The sequence below is a fragment of the Terrapene carolina genome, unplaced genomic scaffold, assembly GCF_002925995.2.
Source record: "Terrapene carolina triunguis isolate 2854851 unplaced genomic scaffold, T_m_triunguis-2.0 Scaffold58, whole genome shotgun sequence".
Lineage (NCBI taxonomy): Eukaryota > Metazoa > Chordata > Testudines > Emydidae > Terrapene > Terrapene triunguis.
In genome coordinates, this window is record NW_020664409.1 from 16,850,304 (window position 1) to 16,864,957 (window position 14,654).

The 14,654-nt window shown below is 37.9% G+C and overlaps 1 protein-coding gene across 1 annotated transcript in view; it reads right to left on the bottom strand.

Annotated features, from left to right (window-relative positions):
- Positions 1-14,654, bottom strand: part of ZNF407 (zinc finger protein 407) — a 442,750-nt gene that overhangs the window by 117,400 nt on the left and 310,696 nt on the right. Inside the window, exon 8 of the mRNA XM_024212187.2 lies at positions 12,407-12,585. Within this exon, the coding sequence (XP_024067955.1) occupies positions 12,407-12,585 (179 nt within the window). The remainder of the gene's footprint in view (positions 1-12,406; positions 12,586-14,654) is intronic.

Below are 14,654 nucleotides of genomic sequence, written 5' to 3' on the forward strand. Positions count from 1 at the left end.
AAACCTAAATATTAAAAAGGACAGAAAAATCCAGCCTGGTTACTAAGGATATATGGAACAGCATTTAGCATTTGAAAGGTACCAAAGACCTGGCAAATGAAAAAATGGGAAACATTATAAAGAACTATTGGAAGTATAATGTAAATTAGAAAAGTATAAAAGAGTAATACGTGTCAAATAGACAAAGTATCTTAATTACAAAAGGTTAATAACTAAGATTCAGAGTCAAGAAATACTGGTTTGGTATACATCTAATCAGAGAAAGCAAACAAAAGGAAATCCTAAATAAAAACTTTTTAGCATGGAGTGCCAGGGTTTAGTGAGTCACCAAAGTGATTATTGTTGAGGGCCCATCTATTCACCATGGTTCCAATCTAGCAAAGCACTTGAGAATATATATAACTGATTTCAGTGGACTGCTCACATGCTTAACTGCTTTGCTGGATCAGGGCCTATTTATTCATATAATTCAATCACTAAAAGCCAATATTCAAGACTTGAGATGAGACCGAGTTGGAAGACAAATTAAAGCAAATTGCATACAAATATATACCAATCAGTTCAGTTACAGCAAATAGTATACTTTTTTAGTGCAAGTAACTGTATGGTAGTATAAGCATCTAAAAGGACACGAAGAAGGAAAATATGCAATATGATCAGGAAGGAGATAGGAGCACTGCTGAAGGACAAAATAAAAAGCACGCTCTGTACAATATACAGCTGTAGTGAGAAAGGCCAACAGGTGGTGATATTATATAGGCAATAATATACTCTAAGATGTGGTTATACTGAAATATAGTGCCCCCAGGTCTTGGGAGCATTGTCACTTTAAACACTCATGCAGTGCAGTCATCTCTTCATAATTGTGATCACACTACAGTATTGTTATGCTTTTATATTAAATTTACAGCTGCTATTTACAATTAAACTTGTAGTTTGACATTCTTCTTAAACGTTTTATCTTATCAATACATACACTTAGCTCACATGAAAACAGAATGACTATATTTCCTATGAATCCACCATAACTTCAGATTGTGTAATGGATTGGGATATCCACTCATAAAAGAGTTTTTGCTAATAAGAAAACAAATTAATATTTTAGTAGTTTGGTGCATTCTACATTACAAAAAATCTGTATGACTCCAATGAAATAGTAGGTGTAGCTTTATTTCTGAATTCATATCTTTCTTGGAATAGTTCTTTATTTCATTGTTTTCTTCTTGGAACTTTTTTCTGACTATTCTAATTGTCTATTGTTGTATTTTATCTTTTCATAGTCAACACTAAACTATAATTTTATTATTTAAATTTAGTGTATGCTATTTATTATGCATATGTATACTCTAGCAAAATTCAACATTCATGTCTTTTACAGCTGAGGTGACTTGTCTTGAGGGAATTCTTGTACATCTATATTATAATATTTCATCTTTGCGTTTAAAGTTTTATGCTAAGTACATACTATTTTTAGCTCCAAATAAGACAATAAAATAGTGTTTGATATGTTCCGCATGAAGGATGACTTTATCTATAAATGTAATGGACTAATGGCTTGCCTAGAAGAGGAGTCTGATCATCTTTTAATCAATGATTCTGCGATTTATGTAGGATGGGAAATGTTTTTCGTGCACTCCAGCTGGAGCTCAGCACATGGTTGGCAACTTGAGAAGTTTTCGGAGCAGGTGCTTTGTTACAGCCTAGTCCCCTGAGTGTTGTGGAGTTGACTGCTAAAGAGGTCAGGTACGACACGTAGTTTAAGAGACGGCTGCTCAATCAGGACTTTCAAAAGGGCTCAGAGGACTCTATGTGCTCAGCAAGGTGCCTCTGCCTTAGTTGTGTCAATGGTGCCTTAAGGCCTGGTTTAACAAAGTAATTAAGCACATATCTAATTTTAAGCACACGAGTAGTCCTGTTGACTTCAATTAAATGCAGAGGAATAATAACAGATAAGAGAGTGAAGGAGCTAGAATTTGCTAAGGGACTTGTAGGCTAAGAATGGGCAGGAGGCGGACTATAGGAGAGTTGCAGGACAGCATGCCTTGAGGGAGAGAGAAGGTAGGGATCTGAAGAAGAGTATTTCTAGGGGTATGCTACATAGGGTAGAGACTATGCCAACTACTGGCTGCAGAATCACATTCAACCATGCTATGAACCGTACTTTTAAAACAAGTAAGGGAAAAAAGGAGGGCTATCTGGCTAGCCTTAGCTCAGAGACATAGAAGACACCAAAACCTTCCGCAAAAGGTCAATAAGCCAAAGGAAACCTTCCAACACATCATGGAGGCACAGGTTGTCCAGGAGTAAAGGCTCACCCTGGAAGATATCATATACTCATGTGATGAGCTCTGGGTAGGCCTGGAGAGTGAAGCACAAAGGATGTGCTGTCAGTCCCCATCAGGATCACTGCTACCTTTGGTATTCCAGAGGATAATCACAGACTCACATGTATAAGCCAATCTAATCCCTCATTCTACCTCTGGCACTTTCTAAATGCCATGGTGACAAGGACTAGAAGATAACCTGTGAAACTGGGACATGGAAACAAGTTTGAGGGGCTGCACACTCATCAGTCTTCTACAGAAAAATCCATAGCAAACAGTGATGCTGACATAACTCTGGGCCTCGGCTTTACAGCATTAAGAAGGACAGAATTTTAAAATTGAGAATTCGGAGTGTCAAGATGTTAATATTGGGAAATGTTGATATAGTTTATGTTATGTAGCAATCACCCTTGAGGAGCAAGGTATATATAGAGGGACACTGACCAGAGCATACAGATATGTGGCAATGTTGCTACATGAAGTGACAGAAACACTCACATAGTCCTGGTGTGATCATTAGTATGGTGTCCAGAGCCCTAATTTCCTTAATGGTGGACATAGGAATGCTTTGTAGGACTTATCTATCCCATAAGGTTTGCATTGGAACTCCACAAGTACAGTGCTACTGCCAGTGCTACCCATCTAACAGGCTGATGAGGGAGGGGGCCATGGACCTGCATTCACCTCAGCACCTCTAGTTGATGGAAGCATGGCGCACAAGCTGACAGTAGCTCCCCCTACTTCAAGTCACTCAACAGCAACACCTGTTGGCTGATGTGACTGACAGGATGAGGTAGGAATTCAGCTCAGCCTTTGTTGCTCTGAAACAGTGGCTACACAAACCACATATGCAGTTTATAGTGAGGGAAAGGAAAAAAAGACTCCATGATCTCAACAGGGTTTCACCCCACCTGCTATTTAAAAAGGCCAAAGCCTATAGGTAGGGCCCTACCAAATTCACGGTCCACATTGGTCAATTTCATGGTCAGAGGAATTTAAAAATTGTAAATGTCCTGATTTCAGCTATTTAAATCTGAAATTTTACAGTGTTGTAATTGTAGGGGTCCTGACCCAAAAAGGAGTTGTGGGGGGGTCGCGGTAATGCTACCCTTACTTCTGCGTTGCTGCTGGCGGCAGCGCTGCCGCCTTTAGAGCTGGGGACCTGGAGAGCAATGGCTGCTGGCCAGGATCCCAGCTCTGAAGGCAGAGCTGCCGCCAGCAGCAGCACAGAAGTAAGGATGGCATGGTATGGTATTGCCGCCTTTACTTCTGTGCTGCTGCCTGCAAAGCTGGGCCCTCAGTCAGCAGCTGCCACTCTCCAGCCACCCGGCTCTGAAGGCAGCAGTGCAGAAGTAAGGATGGCATCGTTTGGTCTTGCCCTCCTTATTCTGTGCTACTGCTGGCAGGGCGCCCAGCTCTGAAGACAGCACAAAAGTAAGGGTGGCAATACTGCAACCCCCCTAAAATAATCTTGCGATCCCCCTGCAACTTCCTTTTGGATCAGGACCCCTAATTTGAGAAACACTGTTCTCCCCCACGAAATCTGCATAGTATAGGGTAAAAGCACACAAAACCCCCGATTTCAAAGGGGGAGACCAGTTTTCACGATCCATGATGCGTTTTTCACAGCCGTGAATTTGGTAGGGCCCTACCTATAGCTGTTTTCTCAGACTTATAAAGCCTAGTGCTAGACGAGAGTGACAAAAATAATCAAATGGATTTTACATAGCTTAATTTTCTGTGAAACACAATACAAAGTAACGTACACAGGTTGCAAGAAACCTAGCTTCCTCCTTTACAAACAGAAAATCATTTATGCTAGGTTTTTATTTCAAGCACACACTAAAATTACTACTCTTCACTAAAGAGGAAAAGGACGGTCTGCCAATCAACCTGACATGCTATTGAAAGACTGGCACTAATAGCTGTGACAAGAGTGAACCTGTTTGAAGCAGAGCTGTTGCTGCTTTTTTTTTTTTTTTTTTACCGATAGCAGCCATCAAAAATACTGTTTTATCTAGGTAGGAACCCAAGCAATATTCTGCTACAGTAATAGTTTCTAGTTGACTTGAGTATCTACTATAACAAAGACAGATCTTTTATTTTGTTTTTAAAATTACAGCATTTAAAACGTATTTTTCTCTTTTGTGGAAATATAAAATATCAATGAAATTGTACCAAGGAAAAACTTAAACCTGGCTGCAAACAAGATTATATGTCCAAGGCAAGAAGTATAGTTCAAGGCAAGAAACACAGTTTTGTATATGCACCCAATCGGCTTCTGTATTTCAACCTGTTAATTAATATGCAGCATATGATTTAATGTTTTTCCGGTTTGATGAATTCAGATACATGAGGTGAAATTAAACTGGTTAGTGTAAATTTTCATTATTCAATTCCCCCACCCCATTTTCCTATTTTTATTTTCTAATGTAACAGTTAGAAAAAGGATGTTAAAGAAAAAGGGAGCAAGAAAAGAAACAAAAATGTTAAGAACAGAAACAAAATTGCCAGAACAATAGTGTAATTGTTATGTTATGATATTGTGTGTGTTCAATTCACATTCTGAATAAGACTGCAATTTCCACTTGGTAATACAGTTATACCTTGATAAAATCACATAATAGATCACACTATAACTTTTAGCAATCAATTTTTCCCCTTAATAATTTGATAAATGTAGCTGTCAAGTGGGATAAAGATCACAATTTTATTTGGGCTTAACTATTTGAACTTTCAGGATTCCATTCATGAATATTGCAACTGTTACAACTGATAGGATCACAATTTTGTCCCTTGTTGATGATGTAATCACACTGAAGTTTGCCTGTGTAACCTTGTTTTTCAGAAGCTAAGGAAACTGCAAGAGAAATTTATGTGGGGCACAGAGGCGTACAAAGTTTTGGAAGGCTCACTAGTAATAGCTTAGAAAAAGGTTTCCTATATTTATCAGTGAATGAGACTTCATTGGAAACTTTTCCTTTTATTCATCAATCTCTGGAAAGAATTAAAAACACAGCTATAGTACTTTCCCCCTAAACCAAAATAGAAAAGAACAGGATGAAGGCCTAACGTACTAAACAGATGATTCATTGAACTGCCTTCCCATGAATTTCTGATCTAAGGCGCCAATAATACAGTAGGGATACTGCCAACATAAAGGCTGCATTTCAGTAGGGTTCTTTTAACATCTTTTTTTAATGAATGTTCTCACGTATTTTATGGAGAATTTAACTACATACTAGAAGGAAAATTATTTTAGGCAAGTATATCTGCAGTCAGACAAAGGGCTTGTCTACATGGGGACACTCATCCAAATTACCTTTTAAAGTGAATTAATTAAACCCCTTTAAACCCCTGTATGAATGCTGTTACTCAGAATTAAAGTGTCCTTAATTCGGTTTAGCTTAATTCACATCCAAATTAATCTTTTCAATCTTTTTTTAAATATGCTATATGGAGCTTTATGTGCTCAAAGTTCCATACAAATAATTAATCATAATAGCTAAGTAAATTAAACATTCCTGCAGCTATTTTACAGATGGGGAAAAGGAGGCAGAGAGCAAGCTCACACACAGCAAGGATTAGAACTCAGGATCTTCTGACTTTTAATCCCCCCGCTCATTCTTGGGGATCATGCTGCAAACAAACATAATGACAGGAGAAAAACTCATAGGACCATCATGCTTCCAACCTTCCACTCCTAGTAAAAATCACTGAGAAAGTATTGACAACAAAGTCCCAGCAACATGTGACATGTGCCATGACAGCATGGGAGCACTAAAGGACAGCCTCTTTATGACTATGGAAAGTGATCACATCTCAGTACTCATACAACTCAACAAGCTTTTGAAACAGTTGTCCACATTTGCATGACACAGCTAGCTGCCCTACAATAGCATCATTCCTCTCTAACAAGCCCAAGAAAATAGCGATAGGTAAACTGTTCCTCTTCCCTCAAAGGAGCATTTTACCTTCACTTTTAATATTTATATGAGACTATTTGGAAAAATGGTGAGATGCTATGGTCTCTGCTGCCAATGATAGACTGGTGACACCAAGATGTACATCAAAGTATTCTTATAAGATGTCACAATGCTTACAAGAGAACAGCTCCTAGATGAAGAAGAGGTGGTTCAAACTGAACCAGGGTAATATCCAGTATTACTGTTCAGAAAGGGTGAAACACTTTGAAAAACAAGCTGGGATACTGTTCCCCCACAGCTTCCATCCAAGCCCTTCTGCTTCCCGCTCCCATATTTGTCAAAATGGTGCAAGGCTTCCTGGTCATCTCATTATTAAACCTGAATGATCATGTAGCATGAGTGGTGAAAAATACTTTCCTCTTCCTCCTCCAGGATGCTTGGACATTTCACCCTGTACTCCCAGACAAGCATCTGTCCACAGAGATCCAGGCATTTGTCACCTCCCAACTGAACTGAAGGTTGATGTAATACAGAAGCTCTAGCTTCAGCAGAAACTGGCCACCTACTTTCTCAATGAGAAATGACTCTAAGCAGATCAGCCCTGTGTCTTGGTCTCTCTATTGGCTCTCAGTCCACTTCTGTTACTAGTTCAAGGCCTTGGTCCTGATCTTCAAATTCCTTAACAGGTGAGAACCTGATTACATCAGAACTACAATTCTATCCATGGCCCACCAAGATAACTGAACTCCTCTGGGTCAACATGGCTTAAGATGCCCAACACAAGGTAACTAAGAGCAGGAGATAAAAAAATTCTTGATCAAGGGGATGTGGCTGTGGCATGCATTTTCAGAAGAGATTAGATTAATCCACAGTCTAACTGTAGGGCACAGTGCAAGACCTTTCTCTTTGATAAGAGTCCTTTTTCCATAACTGAAAGTATTAGACACATAAAAAAATGAAACAAACAAACAAAATCCACCAATGAATAGCACTCACTCTCCTTCCCACAAACACTCTTGACACTACAGTGATGTTGACTATAGAAAACCCTAAAATACTTCAATGCATCAGAAACACAAATAACTACAGACCTTTCAAAAGTCTGCCCTTTGACCCCTGCTGATACCAAAGAGAAAGCAGGCTATAATTGTCAATCAGTGCAGAAGAGGGCATATATGACTGATGGGAACCAGTAAAAATCTTCCAAGGGGCTCATGTGGAAGAGAAACATTTTAAACACACACGCACACGCACACGCACACTCTATGAACCTTTGAATCTCTGAATTTTCAGATTGTAAATTGGAGGGCAGGGACTGCCTTTGTTTGTGTGATGCTGAGAGCATCATTGGCTCGTAAGTAAATAATAAAAACAATAATATATTCTTTAAATCTTCTTGCTAATAAATATCTACAATACACTTCAAAATTATTAACAAGCACATCTTGGCATGGTGCATATTCTTCCTTAATTCTTCTGGAAGAAGAATGAGGGATATTGCAGACAACCTTTCAGATGTTCTTGTTTGTAATTATTACTGGTAAGCAATAGTAATTAGTTGACGATAAAGCTGGAACTTACTGTGTCCTCAGTTTTTACTTCATCAGTAATACCACTCACGGGAAGGGGATAAAATAAAAGTGCTATACAGTTGTAAAAGGACAGATCAGATTTTTTTCTGGTGCACTGTTAATAAAGAGAATATTGACTACAAGAGTAAGATTATTACTAGCTCATTTAGAATAACATCAAAAGAGGTCTAAATGGCACATTTACCTAACCCATTAGCACTTTTCAGGTGGAACTTGAAACAGCTAATAAGATATCAAAAGTTAGAAGTCAGTGAGTCACTCAGTAAGTGAATCAGAAGTGAGAATGCTATTAACCAAAGGATGTCATCAAAAGAGCCACCACCAGAAAAACCTTAACAAAGAGACTGTTTCATCATGGCTCCAGATCCCTCCCTCGGATGATTTTTAATTTGTAATTACAGATCTCTGTGTGTTTCTCAGTTATTACAATGAAAGATCATATTCCTTACATGAGGAACAAATGATCTTCCCGTTACTGCAAATATTGTCTGCTAGCCTCCCCTAACCTAGTACTAAAGTAGACTTTTCCCCCCTCTGTCCTTGGATAGTTGTAAAATCTATCATCTAGCTATGAATGTGAACCTTTTAGCAAATAAATGCTTATTGTGATTCACTGGATTTCTGCTCACAAAATTCCCAGTGCATAAATACTGCAGATACTAGAGAAAGTGGGCCAGAGAATACTTCAAGAGTAGGCATAAAACACTTTCAGGATTTTATACTACCGCATGATATTATACAGCACCACCCATAGTGAAATTTTCAAAAAAACAGAATTGTATGAAAAACTGTATATAAATAAAACAGTTAAATAATCTGGTTGAAATACAGCATTTGGGTTAACATGGACTATGTTTTAAGTGAATTTGTTTCAGCGATGGACTGGAGTTAAAACAGAATCTTTCATAAGCACATTTTTTAAAAAAAAGGTCTGCTGTTCAAATGCAGGGCCTTTTAAAGACTAAGTAGAAAGGATTAGAGAGAAAAAATATTCTCTTTGATTACTATTGCTGAAAGAGGTGTAGGGGTATCTGTTGTGGTTTACTAAGGAATATAGTTGTAAGACTTTGACTGACTTTGTGGCAATTTATGTATTAATTCTTTGAGGATTTCAAACATTCCAAGTAGATTGGGCCACCACTTCTCACCTCACCCCTATGGATGTAGAGATTTCTACATACAGGGCTAACCCCCTCCCCCACTACTGGCCTCTCCCCCACAAGTAAGGCTCCTTCAAGACAACCGCTACTATTGACCAAAAACCACCTATAATGTCACACTAGTAGCTATGTGGTGGAGTTTGTTAGAAGTTAGTGTTACTTCACTCAGAATTAACTGCCAATTGAAAATCCAACTGGACGCCTCTACCATCTCGAAGACAAACTGCTGTTGGATTCCATGGGTCCATTCCCTGCTGTGCCCCAAATGTGCCCTGCAGCTCTAATACTGCTGAGCTCTGGCAGAGGGGATTCTGAGGGGTCCCAGGAAGTGCAGTATAATGATATGAACCTGGTACTTCTCCCTTTCCTCACAAGCGAGATCCATGACTTCTAGTTCCATTATACTCAAAGCAGTGGGGATGATTTTGCCCTTATAAAACAGCATTAGAACAAATGAAAGAGAAATACAGTCAAGTGAAACCAGGAGAAAAAATTGGTTTATGAGACACGTATACTCAAATTATCCTAAAGGGCTTTATAAAGTAATGAAATATTGCTATTGTGGTTTCTCTGTAGGCAAATACAACAACCAGTAAGTGATCAATAACATGAATTGGACACTGACACAAGTGTTATTTTGGCAAGGATTGTTAGCCAGGATACCAAAGTTATCCCCCTATTCTTTTGACCAAATCTTGTGAAATCTTTAACTCTCAAATGGACAGCCATCAGAAATGGGTCAAAAAAGCTTGATTCAGCATCTGACCTGAAGTTTTGGTGGCACCTGTAAGCTCTCATGAAACTGGCACTTTCCAGAAGGACAGCAATGCAACCTACATGAAGTCACAGACAATTTCTAGAGATGATTGTTCTGCAAATGATATTGCGGCACAGTTGTTCTGTGTACCAATTCTGAAACAGACATTACTTAACAACACATAATTCTTACTAGTCACTGCTACATTTACACAATATCCTACTATGTCTCTAGCACTACGGGGTTTCTCCAGTACAAGAAATAGAGAACCATTGGTACAAAACATATTTATGACAATTTTCTCCCTGTTGCTAAGACAATCAGGGTGAAGAGCCTCAGCACAGTATGCAGCAATGAATAATTCACTCACATATACATACACTGCTGCATAGACAGTGGGCGAACTTAGAAAGTTTCTACAGTTTTGAAAGCTTGTATAGGTTCTACCAATATTTCTCCATTACATGTATAAAGAATCTCTCTCAAACTGGTAAAAGCATTCAAAATGGAAGAAAATATGTTATGTGTGACTGCTATAATAAGAGATTATAATTTCTGGATATAGGCTTCAAGTCCAATATTCATTTCCTATTATGTGAAACATGATCTCTTGTCTGACATATGTGAAATTGGTATTCAGCCAACTGGACTTTTGTTTGCACATCCAGGTTTTATCTAATACGTGCTGAAATGACATGATGAGTGGTTCCAGAATGGGCTAGAATACTTGGCAAATGGAAAGACATAGCACAATTAAGCATACTGCCTCCATTCACAAAACGATGCAGTTGTTTAGAACATAGTAAGATTTTTTAAAATGTTGGGTGACTGCACATAAAGGTGCCAAGTGAAAGTTTTGTAACTTGTTACTTTGCATACAAGTTCCTAAGCTCTCACTAATACTGGTGGGTGGTGTTACACACAGTCTTTAGGTGTGGAGGAGTCTTTCTAGAAAACTTTTCTTGACTGAATTTGGCCCCAAAAGGCTTTTACTTAACACAAGCACTTCAGTAGAAGCCCCATATCTGTATCACAGGCAGAATTTAGCCCTAGTAACCTCCTTTTCTCTAGCTGCCCTGACTCTCCCCTCTTTCCAACATTCAGCAACTAATCTGTTTTTCACACTGCTCTGACTGCTCTCCCCCACCTATGACTGCCAAGTTCTCTGGCTCTTTCCAAATTGAAATCCAACTCCTTATCCTCGTGTTCAAGCTCTGACCCAGACTACATCTCTTCTTCTATTGCTCCTCATCTCCGCCACTCATTTTGCTCTTTGTACCCTTTTTCTTGCTGCTCCCTACCCTTGGAAAGTCCTAACCTTCTTCCTGTGTATCAGACATCCTCACTATCCTCCTTCAAATCCCTCTGCAAAACCCACTTTTTTGGTTTGCTTTCTTCCATTCTTGTGCTCTCTACTCCTTGTCCTACCTCAATCTCCAACTTAAAACTTCCAGAAAGTATCTGATTTGCTCATTATTTCTATACCTCACATTATTTTTATTTGTTTAGCTCTCTCCCCTGCTTGTTCTTGTTCTTTCTTTTATTTATTTTTATATTCTGTTGGTATTTAATTTTGAAAGTAAACTCTTTGGAATAAGGGACCATGTGTAGTTTAAACTCTGTAAAGAACCATGCAAAGTAATGGTTCTATACAAACCATTTAATAATAAATAATAATAAATTATAGAAGACAAAGCACAGAAAATCTTAATTCACATTTGTGTGCGAGTCCCTTGATGTCCCTCATATAGACCATGATCCAGCAAAGCACTTAACACCTGCTTGACTTTAAGTACATGAGTATCTCATTAACTTCAATGGGACTACTCACATACTTAAAGTTTAAGCAGCTGCTTATGTATTTGCTGGATCAGGGCCACAGAACCCCAGTGCAGTGCTATGCACACAGCATATCAGCATTTTTTGTCTTAGCAACTTGTAGTATATAGTAAATTTCTTTACGTGTATTTTTTTTTTTTTTTTTGAGGGGCACAGAAAACGATACTTTCATTTAGGGTAGTGAAGGACCAGAATGCACTCTGACACTAACGCTCAACGCAAAGGTAGGTAGAAGCACTAAGAGGAAAAGCAGACTGTGGTGTAGCCCTGTTACACATTTCATGAAACCAACAACATCCTATTCTTTTTAATTCTAGCAGCTTCTTGTTCACATAATACTAACAAAGTCTGCTTCTCTGCTGTTATATTGTATAGTGTTAAGTATTCAGCTGATTTTTGTGAACTCTCAGGAGTTTTGAAATACTGTATTAATTTAGCACCTCATTTCCTTATGTCGTTATGTTGTTCCACCTTTTTTTCTTAATAAGAACACAAAATATAAACAATACTTTTTCTACATGAATTAATCCAGGTTTCAAAGCTGGCCATCTAAACTGGATGGGAATCTCTCCCGTTTACACATGTAAACACACAATGTGTGTGTGAAATGCAGATGGGTCTCAATACTAAATACATCACCTTCATCCCTTAGTGAAATCTTGAAGTGGATTGAGTCCATTTTAAAATCATGCTTTTCTTCAGAATAAATGATAGCAACATAAAGGACCCAGAACTCCGATTACAATCATTTAAGGGTGCTCATTTAGAAAAGTGACACATTTGTATACAAACAGGAGAATAGTCTTACCAGCATGCAAGTAAGCTAGATCAGGGTTTTCAATGTCAGGATGCAGCTCCTTCAGGTGGTTGCGAAATTCCACTGGGACATTGGTTCCATAGTCACATTTGGGGCAGTTATACATTTTTACTCCTTCATGCTTTCCTGTGTGTAAGATATGCTTACGGATATTTTCAGCGCAGTTAGACCTAAAAGGTGAAAAGAAAAGACAGAGTTAAATTATATTATATACGCACACATATGTAGGAAGGAAGGCCATCCAACAGTATTCAGGCACTGAAAATTAAATCCTGCTGTTATGATGGAGAGACAGTAGGGTCTCTACAGTTAAGGTAGTAACTAGCTTTCCATTTTATGCCAGATCCTGACATACTCTTAACTTGCACAGAAAACATGTCTTCCAGCTGAAATCTCTGAAAGTGTGGAAGTTCCCGATTAATTATGAATCTGGAAGGTTAAGAATTTTACAAAATGAATAGTTTTTTTTCACCTTTGCAAAAGTCTTCTAATATTTTTGGGGTGTGTGAGTGGGGAACATAATAGCTACAAAACTCCTTAACCTAGCAAAACTGATATTATTTGTTTGGCTTTTTTGAGCACCATGCCTTTAACTAGGGTCTAGGTGCAGGTAAGCATTGATGCTTATATTTAAAAGTTCACATGGAGTTCACATGAACCTTTACTACTAAGTTCATAGACCCCATTAGAGTCTTTGCAACTGATTTTGTAAGGATAGTCCATTAACTCCTGCAGAGCTTATAAACTCTACATAGTGATCTTGGGAGAGGGGAGAGGTTGTGTGTGTCAACTTTTCAAAGGCGTGCATGCCTAACTTTTGCATGTGCGTGCACACACACACACACACACACACACACACGCCCTGAGTTAAATCAGGGTTTGTCTGCCCACACAGGAGTTGGAATGTACAGAAGCCACAGATGCGCCATTCATTTCACACACTTGAAAAATTTGGGCTGAAAGGTTTTTAACCTCATTTCCAAAAAAGAGTGATAAAAGGTTGCAGTAATAATGAATTTATATCCAAAAAAGTTTACCAAAATTCCCACCCCAAGTTTATACTTCAATGAGAATTTCATGACTATTCAGTATGTATGAATTTAAAACAAAAAAACTACAACATCCTAGAAAGGTTTGTTAGTAGAAGTAAATGATATACGTTACCTGTATCAAAGCAAGGAATATAAGTGCTTCCATTTATTTCTGTTTGGGAATACTTTATTAATACTATAGACTCTATTTTCCCCTACATATTCTACGTGTCAGCAGTTAAAGGACACTAACTTTACACAAAAGTTAAATGGAAATCGTACAAAATAAGTTTCAAATGTGAATGGAAAAGAAAATATACAAATAAACAACATTTAAAATAAAAGTTCTAATAAAATGAGAATATAGTTCATGACACTAAAGGTGGCATTCAGACCAAACTTGCCTATGTGGGAGCTTTGAGAATCTGGGCACCTATATGGAAACTAACTGTTCCCTTAGATGAACTCTAAGGCATTATGTAAAAATTGTTCTTTCAATACCTTGAAAATATTTCTGTGAAATATGAAAACTCTACAGAAACCTTACAGTTGTGAAGGAAACACAGTCTGCTCAAGTTGTGTGCATGGGCAGTGCTATATCATTTGATCTCTGAACTTGTTCAAACCACTGTAAACTGTGCCACCTTAAAGTCTCATTTGTTTAACCATGATTAAAAGTTCTGTGACTGAACATAGCAATGTGCTGATCAACTTATCAATTGAAATGTTTGTCTATGTGTGGAGCACAGAAAGGCCTAATTATAAATTAGGAATAAGAGATCATAAGACATTACAAATGGTTTCCCTTATTAGTTTGCAATGCAGGGATTGTGCTAATAAAATAACCCATGAAGGTGACAACTCGCAAATCCAGGCACTTTTGAAGCCAAGTAATACCCTTAAATATGACATGACAATAATGTACTGCATATAAAATGTTTTTTTAATTATTCACTGTGCCTTGACTGCCTGTTCCATTATCAGTCTTGTCCCTAGTGCTTGGAAAATACATTATTCCATATCTGACATACAAAACACCAAACATTGTATTTCATATTATACTTACGGAATTTAAATCAAATGACTGTACTTAGAAGTCTGTGACTTTAAGAAGTACTGTATCTGCACTAAAATGGTGGCATTATAAACATTTAGCTAAATATTATAGTGTTGCAATAGTGATGATAGTTAAACATCTGACAGGCTTT